The sequence below is a fragment of the Camelus ferus genome, chromosome 14 (genome assembly GCF_009834535.1).
Source record: "Camelus ferus isolate YT-003-E chromosome 14, BCGSAC_Cfer_1.0, whole genome shotgun sequence".
NCBI classification, from domain to species: Eukaryota; Metazoa; Chordata; class Mammalia; order Artiodactyla; family Camelidae; genus Camelus; species Camelus ferus.
Genome location: NC_045709.1, coordinates 33,158,827 through 33,178,780, shown reverse-complemented (window position 1 = coordinate 33,178,780; position 19,954 = coordinate 33,158,827). Strand labels below are relative to the sequence as shown.

The following is a 19,954-nucleotide window of genomic DNA, read 5'->3' as shown; positions in this document are numbered from 1 at the left end:
GAATTCAGTGCGCGGTGATGCCGGGCCTCTGCACGTGCAAACGGGATTTGAATGCTTACTAGGAATACTACAGGGAGGTTTTTAAGATTTTTAAATTTTAAATGAGTGACATACAGCATTGAGGAAGATAAGAAACTACTGAATTTAAACCAGGTATCCTGGTCAAAGACAGAAAGCAAACAGATGTGGAAGCATGATTTAAGTGTGGCTTTGGAATTGTTTTGCTATTTCAATTTGGCCACTAGCTTTTGGGATCAGATGACAGGGTGTATTAAGAATGAAAAAAAATTTAATTTTGATAAAAGGCATTTAACATCCAATTTACTATTTTAATCATTTCAAGTGTACAGTTCGGCAGCGTTAAGTATGTTCACATTGCTGTGCAAGCAGTCTTCAGGACATTTTCATTCCGCAAAACTGAAACTCTGCACCCACTGAACAACTGCCCCTCCCCGAACCCCTGGAAACCACCACTCTGCTTTCTGTTTCTATGAATTTTGCATCTCTTGATAACCTCGTGTAAGTGGAATCGTACAGTGTTTGTCTTTTGGTTACAGGCTCATTTCACTTAGCATAATGTCCTCAGGGTTTATCCATGTTGTTACATGTATCAAAATTTCCTTCCTTTTTAAGACTGAATAATATTTCACCATGTACATGTGCATTTTATTTATCCATCCATCAGTGGACATTTGGGTTGCTTCCACCTTTGCCTATTGTGAACAGTGCTGCTATAAACAGGGCTGTAAAAAATATCTGAGACCCTGCATTTGATTATTTTGGATACGTACCTGGAAGCGGTCATGCTGGTTTTAATTGTTAAGTGTTGATAATTCTAATTTTAATTTTTGGAGGAACTGCTGCTCCCCATAGAGGCTGCACTACTTCACATTCTCACCAACAGTGCACAAGGGTCCGGCCTCTCTGTATCCTACCAGTACTTGCTATTTTCTTGTTTTGTGTTTTGACAGCGGCCATCCTAGTGAGGGTGAGGTCTAGATGTACTTTTTGGAGTTAGTAGTGCGGCACTGATAGCACACGAGAGTAAGTTGCTGAAGTCAGCTGAGTGGGGAAGAACGTTTCTAGCTGTGAGTTTCCAAGCTGCACGCAGGCATTTCAGGTCCCGATGTTTTTGGTGGCTGTCTCCTTACACAAACTGACTCAGAAAAGTGGACCTCTGTTAATTCTGGGAACATGGATCTTGGGTTTTTAGGCTTCTAGGAAGTGAGAAAACACAGAGATGAGTGTCGTGGTTAGGGTTCAGGCAGGCTCCGGGCTCACTTTTTGTCCCCAAAAAGCAATTCTAATGTGCACCACTGCCAGGGAGACAGACCCTGTTATGGGCTGGACTGTGTGCCCCTGAGACTCATATGTTGAAGTCCTAACACTGAGTACCCCAGAATGTGACTGTGTTTGGAGACAGGGCTTTTAAAGAGGTGGCTAAGCTAAAATGAGGTCATTAGAGTGGGTCTAAATCCAGTAAGACAGGCGTCCTTATAAGAAGAGGAGATGAAGACACAGACACACACACAGGGAAGACCACGGGAGGACACGGGGAGAAGCAGCCAGGAGAGGCCTCAGAGGAAACCGCCTCTGCTGACACCTGGGTCTTGGACTTCTGGCCTCCAGACCCGTGAGGAAATGCATTTCTATCGTGTGAGTCCCCTAGTCTGTGGTGTCTTGTTTTGGCAGCTCCAGCAAACTAAAAGAGACCCTCAGACCTCCCCTGTTGTCTACGTTCACTCCTTAGACAGCCTCATCCATCAGGGTCACGGCGTTAGATACCATCTCTGTGCTGATGGCCCCAAATGCGACCCCCTCTGTTAACCCAGCCTGACCTATTCAACCACTGAATCTGCATTCTCCCCTCGGAGTCTCACACCTTCAGTTCAGCACGTGTAACTGACGTACTAAACAAGCCGAACTCTTGCCATAGTTAAAACACACTTTACTTTTCGTTTTCTACATTCACTTTTAAATTTATTCAGTAACCTCTCCTTGGTCCCAGATATGAACCCCTTCAGCCCACAACTCTTCTGCTCGCCCGTAGGTGTTAGAGATGCTCAGTGATCGCTGTAGGTAGCAAACAGTCTCGACCCAGGAACTGGGATGGTTCGACATGAATTTGATTTAGTGTCAGATCTTTTCCCTTCCACTGGACCCAGGCCTCTTCAAGCTGGACACGTGCTAAGGTGGACAGAAAAGTGGCCTGACTGACAACTGGTCAACTGGGGATTCTGGTTAGGAGGTTAGACAGCTAGTTAATGGTTTGGGGTCGGTGGCTTATCAGCTGAGACTAAGCCCATCTCAGGCACATGACGTGAACGGGCTCACCTCTTTGAAACACTAGGATGGTTCAGGCCATCTTTGGGGGCTGGAGTGGGTTTGTGAGTTACTATATCAAAGTACTACAAACTGGATGGCTTAAAACAACAGAAATGTATTAGCTCACAGTTTCGGCTCTGAACTCAAGGAGTTGGCAGGGCCAGGCTTCCCCTGGTGCCTCGAGGGGAAGAGACTTCCTTGCTTCTTGCGATGTCTCATTGCCACCGGCATTCCTTGCTGGTGGCTGCATCACTCCAGTCTCTGCCTCTGTCTTCACACGGCTGACTTCCCTCTGAGTCTGTGACTTTCTCCTCCCTGTGTCTCTCGTGTCTTCTTTTAAGGACGCTGGTTCTATTAAGCACCCCCTCCCAACTCTGATATAACCTCACTATTACTTAACTCATCACATCTGCAAAGACGCTATTCCCACCAAGGTCACAGGTACCAGGGGTTAGGATTCCAACACGTCTTTTTGGGGCAGGAGGATGCAACTCAATCCAAAACAGGAGTGAGATGTGGCCATGTGAGTGGGGTTCTCACCTCCACCAGAATTTCAACCCGGGGTTCCATAGCTTTCGCCTGGTTAATATTTTGGAATCCTTGGAAAGATTTTGAGAGAGTGCCACTGCTATGCAGTGCACTGAAAACCACCTGCCTATGGTATATGCCACTTCCTGCAAAGAAATGGGCCATCATTCAGCTGGCTTAGAAACTGCTTTTTCTTAAGGCTTTATAAGCCTAGTTTCTCTTCTACATCCCTTGTCTTACTCAGCTGGGGCAGGGCACAAACGGCCCGTCCCCGCTGACGGCTGTAGCGCGGAACCACCACTGAGAGTGAATAGCCCCTTCTGGCCATTCCCTCCATCCCTGTTCCCTTTGAGTCCCCGTGAACTGCCATCTGTGCAATGCACGTGTGGTCTGCTCCCCCGGGGCTCTGTGTCAAGTTATTCTATCCCTTGTGCTCTCTGGTGCCCTCAGCACCCACAGCGCCCTTTAATTACAGGCAGTGGGTGGCTTGATGACAGGATTAGTATCAGTGTCTGGCCTCCCTAAGGACCAGGGGACATTGTGGCTGAAGTTCCCCCATCTGCATAGCTGGCCTGTTTATATGTTAATGAAAAATCCAGAAGGGGGGGGGCACGTATCTTCTTGCCGGCTGCCCTCCTGGCTTTGGGAGGAGCGTGCAGACAGGTCCCACAGGAAAGGTGTGGCTGTTCCACTTCACTGCAGACGCGGGGCCCTATGGCTCTAAGTGCATTGCTGTTCTGCCCCTTGCTTCACTGCGGAATGAACAACAGTGGTGTTCTGCTGAACGTCAATTATAGACGTTTTAGGACAGGCTCAGCAGTTTTGTGAGAATGAAGCTGTATTACTCACATGTGATGAGCCCAAAGGAAAAACATCTCATTCCTGCGCAGCACTAGGACAGACCATGCCCTGGCCGAGTGAGAGCCTCTTCTGCTGCTTGTGAGTCTGGAAGGCACAGGGCATTCACTTGGCCGTACGAGCACTAACGTGAACATTCTGGCTTAGGAGCTGAGCTGCAATGAATATCGGGGACACAGCTTTTGCCAACTAATTATGGACGGAATATTCAAATACAGAATTTGCAAAATGCCAGCTCCTTGGTGGCCCCACCACCAAACCCTCCTCCCATCCCCCAAATCCACACATGAGAAAAGGGTTTAGAAATGATCACTGATGCAAAGAAAATTCTTTTACAAATATTTATTTTATTTTCTTATGTACAAAAAGTAAACTCCAAAATGAACATAAAACCAAATAAAAGACTTTTGGCTGCACTGACTTTAATTGCCTATTATCTTACTGTCACGATTAATCATATAAACACTATATAGACTGTCGCCACAATGTCACATTTGTTATACAGGAGGAATGTGATATTTGGCTAGTTTAAGAACGTTAAATAGAGAAAAAGAGATCATAAAGCAACCTGGGGGGTGGCGTCAACGGATTCTGAGATCATCACTCCAGAAGCAAATCTCCAACCAAGAACAGTACAGAGGCCCAAATGCACTTCTACCTGGTTGACCCAGCACGAGAGAACAAACGGCACTCTGACTGCTTTGCATTTTAACCTTCCCAGAGGAGGTGGGCCACTGATGTGTGAAACAAACACAGCTGAGTTGTGAGACACCTAAACTGGGAGTTGAGAGTGAGATTCCGGAGAGAACCATTATTTCCATAGACGAGCATGGCAGCAGGGCCACCATTCTGAATTGAACATCTGAATGGGGGCCAACTTATATGCCTTTGCTGACTTACGGCAAAGCAGACCTGCCTTGGGTAAGAAATGAAGTCAATGATAACACCACACATGCAAAGATTTTTTTAAAGTGAGCTGAATCATGTAGTTTTACTCTTTTTCGCTAAACTCGGTTATTAAAAGGCTTTGTAAGAAGCTCAACGTCTTTATGTAACCATGTCCCTCAAGTGTTCGACGTCCAGGTTTCTTTTAAACCAGTCAGCTCTTTGGGCCCATTTCTTTGCTTGCAACCTACACACACCATTTTCCTGGAAACAGGCAACACTTCCATCAGAGAGACTGAGGACAGAAATTGACTTGTTCCGATCTCAAAATAGCTTGTGCACATTTTAAAAAGTAACATGAAAAACAGGATCTGTTTTTTAAAATTCAGAATCTGTAGTTTGTAAAACCATTATCATTTTAGCATAAGCTCAGGGCTGACCTTTCCAGATCAGTCATAAATAATAAGCTCTCCCAAGAGAAGTATTTCTAGAGGAAGTGAGGAAAACATGAACTAGAGCTGCAGCTCCTGCACCAAACAGATCAGCCCCTTTGGGCTGAAGCACTCTTTCAGGGCAACAACGCGTAACAGCGTACGGAACAGACGTCTTAGTTCACGGAGACAGAATATATGACATTTTGAATGATCTTCATCTGGTGGTGTTATAGCTTCTAATATTACAAACAGTGCCAGTGTGCAGCTTCTCTGGAACACTGGGAATAACCCATCACTTACACAGCTTTGATGGGCCAAGTTTAATGCCTTCCTATGGGAGGACAAAAATCATTTAAAACACTCAGTGACCAGTTGGAATTAAATGATACATCAGTTATGGACTGCTCACCAGACATTGAAAGGACCTATCGGAAGTCAGTTTTCCATCTAAATATCCAGGAGGTCATCTCCGCTTTCATCACTCTCCACTGTCAGCTGCCGGGTCCACCACTTCTTAACCTCGGAGCCACAGGAAGCGGTGTCCGTCATGGGATTTACTTTGCACACGACAGATTTCATCGTGGTCCGCCCTCCAAACCGTAAGTTGACTGAAGACACCGAGTGGCTGATTGGTTTGGGTGCTGCGGAATCAACAAGAGGCCCATGAGCAATGAGGCATGCTTGCTCTCCGACCGCCAGCCGTCCCTGGAGCACCGCGATGCTCCCGACAGCCACGGCTTCAGCGAGCGAGCCCGAGCCACAGACCACGCGTGTGAGACCTGCCCGAGCACTGGGGCCTTTACACGCATAACGGACTTTAAAATTATGTTCACGGACAACTTAGAAAAAAACCACTTGAAAAAATATGCTGCTTCCCCTTGCACTGTGAGATAATTACGAAAACTAAAAAATCACAAAAAGTTCTAATTTGGGCAAATAAAATTGTCACAGAAATATGTGTGCACCAGTGTGTGTTAGTGTGTATGTATGACTATAAGGAAAAAACAAAGGAAAAGAAAGGACAGTGTAACAGACACTCAGGGGAGAGGGAGGGGTGCAGAGAGGAGGGAAAGAAAGATGCGGGTCAATAATTTTTTTTCAGTAAAAGTAGATTGAAGTGTAGCATCGGTGAGAAAGGAGTGATTCATAGACAGATTTCAAATTTGCTCAGGGCAGTATTCATCTTGCCAACTCATGCGTCTGAATAATGCGGCTTGTATGGAGACTTTGTTGACATGGCTTTGGGATTCTAACAGTCACAGTTTTGGGTCTCATTTCTGTGACCTGTAGATGTAACCAACATCAAGTTCACGCCTCTGAATCCAAGTTTCCTCAATGGCAAAATGAAGAGAATACAAGTTTCCTCATTGGACTATTCTGAGAATTAACAGAGATTAAATAGATTAAATGAGATGACCTGAAAAAATGCATAGCAGAACTACCATGTGATCCAGCAGTCCCTGGATCTGGGTACACATCAGAAGGCAGTAACATCACTATCTCGAAGAGAGACCTGCACTCCCATGTTCGTGGCAGAGTTATTTACAATAGCCAAGATACGGAAACAACCTAAGTGTCCATCGACAGATGAGTGGATAAGGAACCCTGGGTGTATATACAACAGAATTCTACTCAGCCTGAAGAAAGAAGGAAATTTTACCATTTGTGACAACATGGATGAACCTGGAGGGTGTAATGCCTAGTGAAGTAAGTCAGACCCAGAAAGAAGAGTCCTGTAGGATCTCAGTTATACATGGAATCTAGAAAGTCAAATTCATCGAAGCAGAGAGTAGAATGGCAGTTACCATGGACGGGCAGGTGGGGGAAATGAGTGGGTGTTGGTCAAGGGTACAAAGCTTCAGTTACAAAGGATGAATAGGTTCTTGAGAACCTAGCGTGGTGACAATGGGTAGTAACACTGAACTGTGTACTTGAAGTTTGCTGAAAGGGTAGATTTTAAGTGTTCCCACCACACGCGCGCACGTGCGGGTACGCACACACACACAATGGTAGCTTTGAGAAGTGATGCATATGCTAAGTAGCTCAACTATAGAGATCATTTCATGATGTAAATATTTATCAAAACATCATCTTATACATCTTAAATATATACAACTTTTACACAAAATTAAAAGCGGGAAAAAGAGAAAAAGGAAATGTATAGCACGACACCTGGTACATTGTTGGCACCCCCTTAAAATGCTCTTTTTCCTGCTTAGTGCCTCTTCAAGCCCAGTACGCCCCCAATACCATGTCCCTTCAATTATCACCATTTCTGGCACTGAGGTCACCTGTGGGCCTTTGAAGACACTTTGACAACATCCTTTCTTTTATCCTTTTAAGTGATACCAAGGACTGAGCATCTCCCCTCGGTCACCTCTCCTGTCTGTCCCTCCGTTGTCTGTCCTTCCCCGCCTCACCAGCCCCTTCTCGCCAGCCATCCTGCTCTTATCCCAGCCTCACATGTGGGGACAGACCACCGCCTCTGTCCATGTCCCCACTGCCTCATGCCCAGACTTACATCGTTCTATTTACAGCAGTTATTTTGAGGGAAGGGTCTCCGATGAGGGGAATCTATTTTTCATTGTTTCACTGTCTGTAAGTAACTTCAGATGCAGACCTGAAGTTTGAAATTCAAAACCTGAAGCACACAAGGTGTACAGGTACCTTTACAATGCCTCCATCGCTGGAGAAAGGACCTGCCGTACGTACCCGAGGGCAGGCGCCACTGCCCGAACTTCCTCTGGGGTTTGCCCCCGTCGGCCGCGTCCTGCCGACTCCCTCCTCGGTCCGACAGGGTGGGGCTCAGGAGCTGCTGCTGGCTGCTGGTCTGCAGGGGAAGAGTCAGGCAGGGATTCTTAACGCTGTGCCCTCCTCCTCCTCTGTGCACTGGCCTGGACCCTCATTTCATTTTGAGAAAGGAAAATAAGCTGGAAAAACAGTCTGGACCCATCATGTCCACGATGGGGAAAGGAAAAGTGGAGAGTCAAGCAAAGTGAAAGGGTCACCACTGCACCTGGTGGAAAAAAGAGGCCTGACTCTCCGGGCAGTGCCTTTCCCATCCCTCCCGGACTCCTCCATTGCACGGCCACGTGCCCTCCACCGCGTACCAGCGCGGGAGGGCGGTTTTCCAGGAAGGAAGGTGGGGCGGCAGGAACTGCCTGGTTTGGGGACAGTATCCTCTTGCCAACCTGGAGGTCGGCACTTAGAGCTTCCGGAAGAGTTCTCAGTAGACGAAGCTCTGAGACGGGCCCCAGAGGAGAGCACAACTTACACCAATTAAGACTAAAGTCAAGGAGAAATGCCTGATCTCCACGCATTTCACCCGTCCCCGGTTCCCCATCACCTCCCCCTTCCTATCAGTGCCTTGGTCCTCACGTGTCTTCAATGTCCCCTCTTGGGCTTTTTTACCTAAAACCAGCATCACCTTCCCTGCCTCACCAGTCCCTTCTTGCCGGCCATCCTGCTCTTATCCCAGCCTCACACGCAGGGCAGTGCCAGCATCCTTGGGGCAGACAGGTGGCAGAGCCAGCACAGAAGCCTCCACATCCCCCTGTGTTGACTGTCCCTTCACAAGCCATCAGTAGCAGATTCCTACTGGCTGGGGAGCCAACGACATGAAATCCACCCCAAACTGGGCTGTGGAACAAGACGGCCCCTGGGCCTCGGAGCCTCAGGCTTCAGTGTCTGTGGCCGGCCCCTGACTGTCACTACTCACCAGGACGCTGGACCTGCTCCAGCTGATTCAAAACTGGGCCCCACTGAGGGCGGGACCCCTGCCAGCTGCTTGTCACACATGAGCTCTCCAGGACGCTGGTGGCTCTGTGCTTTTTTTTTTTTTATGGACGTGCAGATTGAGTCTGGAAAGGAAAAGTGCTATGCCCTGGTACACAGAAGGCCCTCCAGCTAAGCCTCCCCGAATTCCATATGCTCCTCTGATGCCCAGCTAAAGAAGGACAAATCCTCAGTGCGTCTGACTCCCTAAGAGACTGAAGGCCCATTGCAAACATTTTCGCTCATTTTACTGCAAGTTCCTATGACGTGGTGAGGAGGAGAAAACACTTAGGGTGGAATGTCAGACAAATCATGTGCTCCCACGTCTTGTGCTGCTGCTGGACTCAAACCCGTACAGGTGGATGTTAACTCTTTAGACAAAAACCAACAGGATCATTAAGTTCAGGGAATTCCCTATTTTTTCAGTATCCATACAAATCATCACCTCCACCGACTCAGGGATGGCAAAGACACAAACACAAACTGGACCAACATGTTCCAGTTTTTTTCTTTTTTTCCAACTGAAAAAAACTTCCTAACAGGAACAGTGTCGCTTGTTTGAAATGGCTGTGTGAACGGCACCAACTTGTGTTTTGTGAGCATCCTTGGACGACAGACGTCTCCTGCCCATACCTCAGGCTGCGTGTTGTTATCCTGGCTGTTGGCGTTCAGGTCCTCGCTGGGCTGCGTGGTCTCGATACTGGGCGGATTCAGAAAGCGGCTCAGCTCCTGCTGTTGGCTCTCTCTCAGGCTGTGGATGATGCTGCAGGACTGCTGCTGTTTCTATGGAAATAGGACTGTTCTTTCAGGAACGGGAAAATCGGCCCCCCACCCCACTGCCCCCACCACTCCAAGCTCATTTTCTTCTCTCCTCTCCTGAGGTCCTGCCTGCCTGGTGCCGTCCTAGGAGCTTCCTGATAATGACTCTTAACTAATTTCCCTGCTAGATATCAGACTGCTTTAAAGGAGGGCTTAGCGGCAGAGGGACTGCCTTCCCTCCCACTTTTATTTGCATAACGATGGGGATAGTTAGGCTCCTGGATGCTACCTTGTGTTCCATTTTAAATAGACTTTTTAGATCATTAACGTGGGTTTATATTTTTTTCCCTTCTTATCTTGCTCTATGCTCTTCTCTAAGCTGATGTGGATCGCCCCTTTCCTCTTAAGTTTTAAGAGGCAGGAGACTTGGGTGGATGCGGGAAATCCTTGCTCCGGGTTGGAGCAGGTCAGTCCAGCAGCGGGCCGATCTGCTGCGCACACACTGAGGCCAGGGTGGTCTGGGGGTGAGCGGGCCCGCCTGTGACCTGTCAGGGCCCGTGGGGGGCAGACATGATGCCTGGACCCGACGGGGCTATGCTGGGCCGGCTCTGACGGCTGCCTTGCTCTAGGCTGGGCTGTTTCATTTCTCTGGGGACCTTTTCTCCACCAATAGATTTGCTTCACAGTTGATGTTCAGGGAAATAGGATAAAAAAATCTGTTACGTATAAACGTTTAGTGATTGATTGGATTTTTCTCCTCTGTGTGTGAAGCTCAAGTCAAAAGCCTTCATAAAGGTAAGTACCTAATAGAAATGCCCACTGTGAACACGGTCTCTGCCAACACAGTGTATGTTCATTGATTTATGAGTCAGAGAATCTTAAAGCTTATAGTTCAGGAAACAGATCATACACTCTGGGGAGCGGTGGTCTTTAATTAGAGATCAAACAACATTGTCAATAGTCTGGTTGGAATATTTTAGGAGCCATTTAAAAGCTGTCTTATACATTCAGGTGCCATTTGATATGTAGAGATTTTTGGCACTTGTATTTCATAAATGGAGATCATAAATACTTTAGTATCCACAAACTGCTTTTTAAACATTCATGCTATGTTACAAAAATGTGATTCAGCTTCTTATGGGACTCTGCTCAAGGGGGTATGGCTGAATTTGGACCAGGATTAGGGTCTGAATCATTGTAACTGGATAAAGGTGATGTATGTGAAGGGCTGTAACGTTAGTCACAGAAGGATCCAATCCAGGGGCTTGAGAAGCGCTTTCCTCTTGACCCTCCTCCTCCTCCTTCTTTGAGGAAACAAAGCCCAAACAGGTCTGGGTCACTCACGGCTCTGATGCGCTTTAAGCACTTTTTCAGCCACATGCGGATGGTCTGCTTGGCCACCTCCTCCTCGATGGTGTACTCCAGCTGCTCCCTCGCCAGCAGCTCCTCCAGCTGCAGGCTTTTCCGGATGTCAACCGACCGGTAGGAGAGCATGCTGGGGTTGGGAGAGGGGGCACACAGGGATGGAGCGCTGATGCACCAGGACCAAGACGCTTAGGCATCCCAGAACCCAGAGACATCACTCCATCCACCTGATGGAACGTTCTGATGCCACCCCTGACCAGCCGGAGGGTTTGGGCTGCTTACGCCCCGTGTCTCCCCACCCTCATCTGTAAACCGGGAGAGTCAAGGTACCTACCTTACTACACGATTATGTGAGCTACTATCTGTCAGGCGCTTACAGCAGTAAGTGCCGTGTAAGCGTCTGTGAAACAAAAGACCCACCAGGCGAGGCCCTGATCTACATTATCAGCTGCTCGAGACTCTGGAACTTTCCCTGTAGAAGGAAGACTGCTCTCACTACACTTTCTCCACATTCAGCTCCAACTGGTGATGCTCAGTATGCTTGGCTGTGGGTCATGCATCCCCTGCTCCATTTCCCTCTCCGTTGATCTCACTTGCTCCCCCAGATTGTCCTCATTCATCTTAGAGAGCCGCAGAGCCAGGCTGGAATGCTGGCTCCCATTCAGCGCTTGGCTCCTTGGCCCAGACAGCGGCAAATGAAAGCAACAAGCTGACGTGCTGCACCGGGGCCCCAGGCAGTAAGGCGCTGGTGTGTCCGGGCTGAGGTGCTCACAGCCCAGGAGGGACAGGGTGCTCCGCGCTGCAGCCCCAGGCTCCAGGTTCCCGCTCAGCCCCCACCCCAGCTGCAAGCTCGCTCTGCCTCTTTCCCCTGCCTCATCAAGAATCTTATATCTGGGACTAGAGGGACAGCGAAGGGTGAAGGATGCCACCATCACCCTCGCTGGCTCCATTACATCAGATACACCAACTTGTTCCAAGAGGCTGACCGTTCACTAGTAATGACAGTGATGAGTCCAGACGCCTCACTTTCAGCCTAAGAATATGTGTCACCAGGAGAGAAGGCTGAGCGACATTCTGAGAGAGGGCATCCTTTGCTGTTCGTCTGTGTTTCCTGCCTCACCTTTTTCTGACCTTTAGCCCACTTCTAGAAGTGAATAGACAGAGGTAAAATCGATAACTTGAGAAAACTTCTCCCAGTTCCTTCCTCTGTTCTGGTCTTTTTTTTTTTTTTTTTCTCAAATTCTAGTCCCAGTGGTATCTCTGTACACGTGACTGCTCCTGCAATTGGTGACACTATATCCAACATTTAACTTGCCAACTATTTGCAACATGAAAATAGTTCCCGAATGTAGAGAGTTCCTGACTTTTTCTGTGGCGCAGACCCCTGGGCAGTGCAGCTCACGGGACACTTCTTAGAACAAGGCTTTAAAAGCATACAATAAAATCTACGTTACAAAGGAAACCGATTACCTCGAAACACAGTTCTCAAATTATTTTCTTTGAAAAGGTGGTGATACAGTAACACAAGTGCTTCTCGATTATTGCATTAAATAATAGCATCTAGCTGAGGTCAAATGACTGAGTCAGAAGAGCTGGTGAGCATAACGGGTATTTTAAGATATCAGACGGGGCAGTAACGTGATGTGAAATGTCTGATTTCTACTGGTGAGAAGACGTGGGTCTTATTAACACTACCATGCTTTGTTGCCTGCACTCACCACTGAGAAAAATGCTGCATTTCGGTGATCAGTGAAAATAGAGATGTAGCTGTTTCCCCTTCCAAGAACACAGACCTCTGAGTTTTATCCACGGACCTCTGTCTAAGAAGCTGTTACGGGTTGAATTGTCTTCCCCTCAACAGAAGATATTTTGGGGTCCAAACCCCCAATACCTCAAAGTGTGATCTTATTTGGAAATAGGTCATTGTAGACTTGAACGGTTAAGGTGGGGTCACACTGGGCTAGGGAGGGTCCTTAGTCCACTACGACGGGTGTCCCTATAACGGGAATCTGGATGCAGACACACACACAGAGGAGAGCACCTTGTGGAGAGGGAGGCAGAGATCAGGGCAACGCATCTACAAGCCAAGGAACGCCACAGGCGGCCAGGAAACCACGGGACGTGGGGAGAGGCCTGGGACAGGCCCCCCCGCCCCCGCCACAGATGGAACCAACCTCGTCCACACTTCGATTTCACTTCCAGCCTCCAGAACCAGAACTGGGAGACAACCCACTCAGTGGATGGTATTTGGTGGGAGCAGTCCTAGCCAATAACATGGAAGCCTCTCAGAGAGAATGGGGAGCAGAGCCTCTGTCTGCCCCTGGGTCTTGTCTGGGTCCTCATGAGATGTCTGGAAAATGGGATTTGTCAACCAACTGGGGGCAACCATCCCTGGGCGGGCCAGGCCTAGGGTCAGACTCGTGAGTGAGGAGGTCAGACTACAGCTCCAGCTTAGCCACAGAGGCCCAGTAAGTCAGCAGGTCACCACCCCTCCCGGGCCAGTTCCTTCCTATGTAAGGAACTCCCCGAGGTCCTGCTCCCCAAGGTCCTGCTCCCTCTCCCCGCAGGAGTCCCTCCGTCAGTAAGGGGCACCTCTGGGGACGTGCGGCCACTGCTTCTCCGGTCCCGAGTGAGGCACTCAAGGGGACACCGTCAGTACAGGGCAGTGAGAAAGGCCACTTGGCTCCTGAGAAGTTGACCTGGCTGTATAACCTCCGTGGATGTGGCATTTCGGGTTACAAACCTGCCTGTTAATTGTATCTCTCAGAGCCTTCAGTGACTGTGGCTTCCGCGTCCGGACTCAGCTGACAGGAGAGCTGTGACCCTCCTGCCCCCAGGCCGGTACCTTAGGACATCGTGGAAAGTGACATCGCCGCCACTGTGCAGCCTCTCCATCTCGTAGCACATGTGCTTGAACAGAAGTTTGTCCTTGTCCAGGTCCACCTCCAGCCGCCCCCGCAGCAGCCGCAGCAGGAACTTCACGCGGAAAGTCGGAATCACCCCCTGGGGACAGAGCACAGCCACTCCTAAATCATCGATTGGCTTGGGGTTCTGTTTTCACAGCAAAATAGCCCGGGGCTAGTTCTCAAAAGCTGGCACAATTAGCACCGGGTGGCAAGGAAGCTGCTGGCCTCCCCGGAGGCTGGGTGGGGTCTGTGCGCCCAGAGGAGCCTGAGGTTAAGAGCTGCGCCCTTGGAGTTTCTGCATGTGCTTCTCTGATTCTGGGGACATGACCGCCATGTGGCAGCTGAGGAGCCAGGGAGCCAAGGTGGTAAATCTCGCGCTCTGCCTCCCCTGCACCTGGTGCCTTCTTGACCAGGCTTCTCTTCCGTTGCTTATTTCCCTGACTCAGCCCGTGTCCATTTGTTTCTCTAACACACGTGCTGAGCGGGTCAGTGATGCATTTGGTAGAAAAGATGGGACCCGCACGTGTATGAACCTCTTCTTCACTTAGTCTGGATGCTAGGAACTTGTAACCACGATTGTGAGCTGTTCTCCAATGGAAAGACCGCTCCTTCCTGGGTCTTCTCCATCATCAGCGCAATGACCCAGGGGACACCCGGGCTCCCAGCTCAGCCCTCTTCCTGGCAGAGCCGACGCAGGTTTGGAGGATCTAACACATGACTCCCTTCAGGGCAACAAAACCTACAGCACCAGCCTGGCTGTGACTTTGAATTCCAGTGCTGGGAGACGGACATCGGTGACCCATGAATTCCCATCAGTTACTAATGTCTCAACACATGAAGGTGGTGCTGCTTCCGTGTGTGTCAGCGGACAGCAGGTTCCTGTAGGCAGCAGTCAGGCTGACATAAGTGGATGCAGGTGAGACAGAGCTGGCCCAGACACCCGCACACGCAGGTAGGTCACTGTCTGGGAGGAAAGTCCCCGTGACCAGTGCTTGGGTGAAGTGGGGTCACCAACGAGAGGCAGCACGGTGGAGGGGAGGACCACACATTGCTGCGCACACCCCAGCTCTGCTCCACAACCCCGTTTTCTCTGCCTCTGGCCCCTTGGTCCCTGCATCTGTGGTCAGCTCTTCTGGAACTATTTTCAGATCTTCCCCCAGGTCTGCCCATGGCTGGACTTTACTGGTCCTTCAGATGTTAAGTCAAATAACACCTTCTCAGCCAGGCCTGTGAAAGTGTCTGCCTCCAACTCTAACCCCCCTCTACCATGTCACCTTCTGCAAAGTGCTTATAACTTCTTGAAATAATAATAATTATTATAATCGTCATTGTTTTACTCTTAATCGTTCATCTCCCAGTATTAGAACATATGCTCCATGAACGCGAGGACCTTGCCATCTGGTTCACTGTCATATTCCCGGTGCCTAGAACTGTACCTGAGTGTTAGCTAGGAGGGAGGGGGAGGGGAGGGGAGGGAGAGGACGAGATGAATGAAGCTACTGCTGCTCTGACTAATTAGGAAATCCTGGATGCTCTTTATGATAAAAACATTCAAATAGTAAGTCCAAAATAACTCAAAATAATAACTTTCAGAAGCCACTTAAATAATTCCTTTGCACTTCTAATCAGAACTGCTGTTTGACAGACTCACAAACATAGGAAACAAACTTATGGTCACCAAAGGGCGGTGGTGGTAGAGGGGATAAACTGGGAGTTTGGGATTAGCAGATATAAACTATTATATAAAAAATAGATAAGAAGGTCGTACTATATAGCACAGGGAACCACATTCAATAGCTTGTAATAATGTATATTGAAAAAGATTATGAAAAGGAATATATACATATAACTGAACCACTCTGCTGTACACCAGAAACTAACACAACACTGTAGGTCAGCTGTCTTCAATTAAAAAAAAAGAATCGTCATTTGAGACTGAGGTGATCATGAATCTATTATTCTGCTGCCTGGATAACTTGCATGTCACCCCCTCCCCTGCACTGAGCCCAGGTTGGTACCCTCAGGGCTGGCTTGGTTTCCCTTCCTTGCCCATTTTCTGAACGTGAGAAGGAGAGGATGTTCGTGGTTGGAAGAAAACATGGGGGGAGCCATTCTGTCCCCCTCACCTTCCTAGCATATTCTTCTAAACTGTCAATGGCAGCTTTCTGCAGTTTACCAATGGCCGTTCCAAATGCAGTCTATGTCAACTGTCAGCAACAAACCCGCTGAAACGTCTAAGACCCGGCAGTCAGTCTCTTCAGGGTGGGGCACGAAACCATAATCAGCTTTCTTACCTCTCGTTTATCATCCACCATGTTCCATATGATTTGAAAGTGGCGAAGATCATTGTAACTTAAAAGCTGGTCCTCCTCGGTGGAATAAAACAAGGAGAAATTCTCCACAATTATGGCTAAAAAAGAAAGAAAGAAAGAAAGAAAGAAAGAAAGAAAGAAAGAAAGAAAGAAAGAAAGAAAGAAAGAAAGAAAACTCAGGAAGTCAGACAATTATGCTAATATGTCATTTTTTAGAAAAAGGGAAACATCTATTATAAATAATGGATTTTATCACCTACATTATAAGCCAAATTTTTGAAGTGCTTTTCGCGTGGTTTCCAAGTTGGCATGTTTTACACTTGGACTAAGCTATGTATCCAGCTCCTGCCTTTCCAAAACATGAGGGTCACGAGCATAAACACACATTCTGTGTATAAGATGCTCATGCCAGCTGGCTTTAAGTCTTAGTTGAGCGTTCCAGGGCTGTTTTTAAAGGTCAAATTGAGCTCTGGGTGGCCCCACAGCTGGGTGGACAACATATTATCTTTTGAAAACATAAATGTGGTATTTCAGGGCTGTAAAGGTAGCGCTGCCTGATACCTGTTCAACGTCATCCATGTGAAAGAGCTTTTGAAATTCATGACCGTAATTAATAGGACAACTCCTGAAACTGCAATCAGCTGTCACTGACATGCCTTTCAAAGGTCTTTTCTGCTTCTGGACTGAGAGGCAACAGTTTATAATTAATGCCATAAAACACCCAACCTCAAGCAATCCAGGATAATCACCTGAAAATTGTACATAAATATCTAAGAACCTGAGTTTAAAGAGACTGAAAAATATTCAGAGACCATCACTTACCTACAAGCAGGTTCAGCATGATGTAGGCGATGATGACGTAAAACGAACAGAAATACATGAGTGCCCCGGCATAATTTCCGCAGTCTGTCGCCCAGTATGTAAATTCATCTGGGGTACAAAAAGGAGGCTGGACCTGCAGGGCCGTGGCGAGGAGGAGAGGGCACGGGGTGGTGGGGGGAGCGGGGAAGAATACAAACCTCTGTTAATTGCCTGTAGTTGTGAATACATTCCTAACAACATAAAATATAATTGACTTCAAAGTGATCTCTCAAAGCCCCATCCACTGGGTGCATCCTCTGTGGCAGAAATCAAAAAGAACATTTCATCTGTGCTGTGCTTTTGGTCTTGTAGAATCCCAAGTTCACTGCCATTTTAGAAGCACAACGAATATGAATCCGTTTCCTCCAAGACTCTTTCTGCCACCTTCACGAGCCCCAAATCATAAGTAGTCACTGTGACGCAAAAGGAAGAAAGTCAGGTAAAAAGGCATTTTAAAAAGCTCTCTGACTTAAGTAATGGGTTAAGATTTTGGAAGACCTGCTAGACACAGCAAATTCATACTCAAATTGTATATGAAGAAGCCAATAATCCTCATTCTTAGAGCATCGTTACGGGATGTTATTAAATGACCCAAGATTCAGGCTATTAAAAGCCTCCCCATTTTTACTGGCTCAGTAAAACTCCAATACCTCTGAGAAACCTCCTGGTTTCTTTCAGCAGAGACACAAGCTCTTTCTTCTGCATTTCCACGGCATTCTCCTTTTTTTTTTTTTTATCTAGAATTTGTTTAATTTTGCCTTGTATTATTTTTAACTTGGTAAATTCTGTCCCCATTCATTCATGCATCAAGTTCCCGATCTCCTCCTATGTGCTAGGCTTATGCCCAGAGTTGGGGACAGACTGGTAGGCAGGACACAGAGCCCTTCCCTCCTCTGTGTTGCTACACGTGGCTATCTAAATTTCAATTTGTGTTAATTCACAGTCACTACAATGAAATAAAACAGAAAAGTTAGTTCCTCAGTGGCACTGGTCACAATTCAGGGGCTCAGTAACTACAGGTGGGGGGTGGCCACTGAGTTGCCATCCTTGCAGACATTTCTTTTGAGGATGAGACAGGGATGAAATAAACCAACTGAGCCAGTTGCTTACTATGGTTGTGATACATGCTACAAAGGAGGAACACAGAGGGCTGTGAGAGCACAGAACCCGCAGTCTTAGCGTGGGTAAGATTCCTAAAGGAACTGAGCTTTAGAGTGAGACCCGGAGGATACTGAAGAATTAGCCCCTAGAAGCAAGGGGACAGGAGGAAGAGCGTTGTTCGGAGCCCCTAACATGAGCCCCTTGAGGATGCCTTGGAATCGCTGAAGACCTGGCTCCCAGTGTGTGGGCCGGTACAAACCAGGGGCTCAGGGAGTATCTGCTGAAGAAACGAAATCAAAGAAGCGGAACTCCCCTGTTTGCACCTGACCGCAGAGCCGTCAAGGATGGGAGGACGGGAACAATGGTCATGTGGTGCGTATCTGTTGATGAAACTACAATGGCTTGAGTTGGTTCACTGGATAGTTTTCCTGTGTGTCCGTATACTGTAATGTTAAAGAATGCAACTTTTGGCCTAGAAGGTCAGGCTATATGTTTTGTGCACAGTCTTGATGCTACAAGGATGGTGCTGCCAACACCGCATCACCAAAGAGTGCCATCTGATGCTAGGTCGAGGCCTCGTGAGTGATGAAGAGACGCTTACCATACAGTCGTGCATAATCTTGTTCCAGTCTTCTCCTGTGACAATTCGGAACAGTACAGTGATGGCTTTGCCAGCTGAAGAAAAGTTTGCATGTCTAATTTAAGGGGAAAAAAAAACAAGGTGTGAGTGATACGGTTTGACAGGAAGTAGTAATGTTTGTCACCATCAAAACAGGTGGATTTTGGAGCAAATCTGGTTGCTAAGTTACCATTTCCAAAGGTTACACCCTTTTTTTGTTAGTTATTTATACTGGCCCCCAAGGATAGCTGTCTCAGGAGCCCAGCCCTAGCAGGCGCCAACAGTTTACCGCCATTCATCTCGAGCGATTAAGCAAGCAAGCTCTGACAGTTAAAAATGACTCCTCCTTTCACAGGGATTATGCTAGGAAAGGTGGAGCCGCTGGTATCAAATAAGGAATCTCTGCAACAAGACACAGTTGTATTTAATATGTTGTAATAATTTAGTATTTAAAAAAAACTCTAAGATGCTTCTACAAAATTTAAGACAATCTTTGAAAAATGCTTTTCATATATAGTAACCATTTGGGGGTCCTAACCTCCCATGTTTTGCTCAAAAAAAAAAAGCCATCCCAAAATTGTTTAATTAAAAAAATAATATATTGTTTCTGGCATTTATGTGGGTAGAAAATTTGCTGGAATTCACCAGGATATCAGAAGTGGTAATTCCTGCATAGTGGCGAAATGATGGACTCTGTTTGTTTTCTTTTATTTCTGAATTTTCTAAGGTTTCTAAAGGAAGTATGCACACCGTTTCCAATGAGAAAAATGTCATTTGAAATTTGGCTGTTCTATTTTGTTTTAATTTCCAAATGATTGCTTCCCTCTCCCCATCTCTGTCTAAAAAAACAGGCAGATATTTATTCATGACTTCATTACTAAAAAGGTTTGCTTGATATTTGAATCAAAAGATAAATTTATACCAACCTGTTAATGTTCTCCCCATATTTCACAGTACCAAATAAAACAACTCCAGCAAAAGCATAACACAGCAGCAACAGGAACATCCCTACTATGATAAAGAAGCTTTTATACATGCTGACCACCACTGTCAGGAGAAGCATCTTTAGTGTTACCTGTACCGAGAGGAAGGGTGGGGGTGGGGGGGAGAGAATGAGGGAGGGGGGTGAGAGAGAGAGGGAGAGAAATATGAATATTTAACTCATTAAGCCGTGGTGAACCTGGGAAATAAGTAACATGTGAGCAGTTTGGCACAAAAGTGATTTTC

At 47.3% G+C, this 19,954-nt stretch overlaps 1 protein-coding gene across 3 annotated transcripts in view; it reads right to left on the bottom strand.

Moving 5' to 3' along the window:
- Positions 1 to 4,038: 4,038 nt before the first annotated feature.
- The window catches only part of NALCN (sodium leak channel, non-selective), a 265,894-nt gene continuing 249,978 nt past the window's right edge, over positions 4,039 to 19,954 (bottom strand). Inside the window, exons 36-44 of one of the 3 annotated variants that reach the window (XM_032496708.1) lie at positions 19,654 to 19,802; positions 18,710 to 18,803; positions 16,969 to 17,101; positions 16,129 to 16,244; positions 13,774 to 13,931; positions 10,908 to 11,094; positions 9,438 to 9,587; positions 7,743 to 7,860; positions 4,039 to 5,671 (exon numbers count right to left, since the gene is read on the bottom strand). In XM_032496708.1, the coding sequence (XP_032352599.1) occupies positions 5,478 to 5,671; positions 7,743 to 7,860; positions 9,438 to 9,587; positions 10,908 to 11,094; positions 13,774 to 13,931; positions 16,129 to 16,244; positions 16,969 to 17,101; positions 18,710 to 18,803; positions 19,654 to 19,802 (1,299 nt within the window). In that variant the 3' untranslated portion in view covers positions 4,039 to 5,477. Of the gene's footprint in view, positions 5,672 to 7,742; positions 7,861 to 9,437; positions 9,588 to 10,907; positions 11,095 to 11,262; positions 11,401 to 13,773; positions 13,932 to 16,128; positions 16,245 to 16,968; positions 17,102 to 18,709; positions 18,804 to 19,653; positions 19,803 to 19,954 lie in introns of those variants that run through there. The other 2 variants (XM_032496709.1, XR_004325878.1) reach the window with 2 other exon arrangements.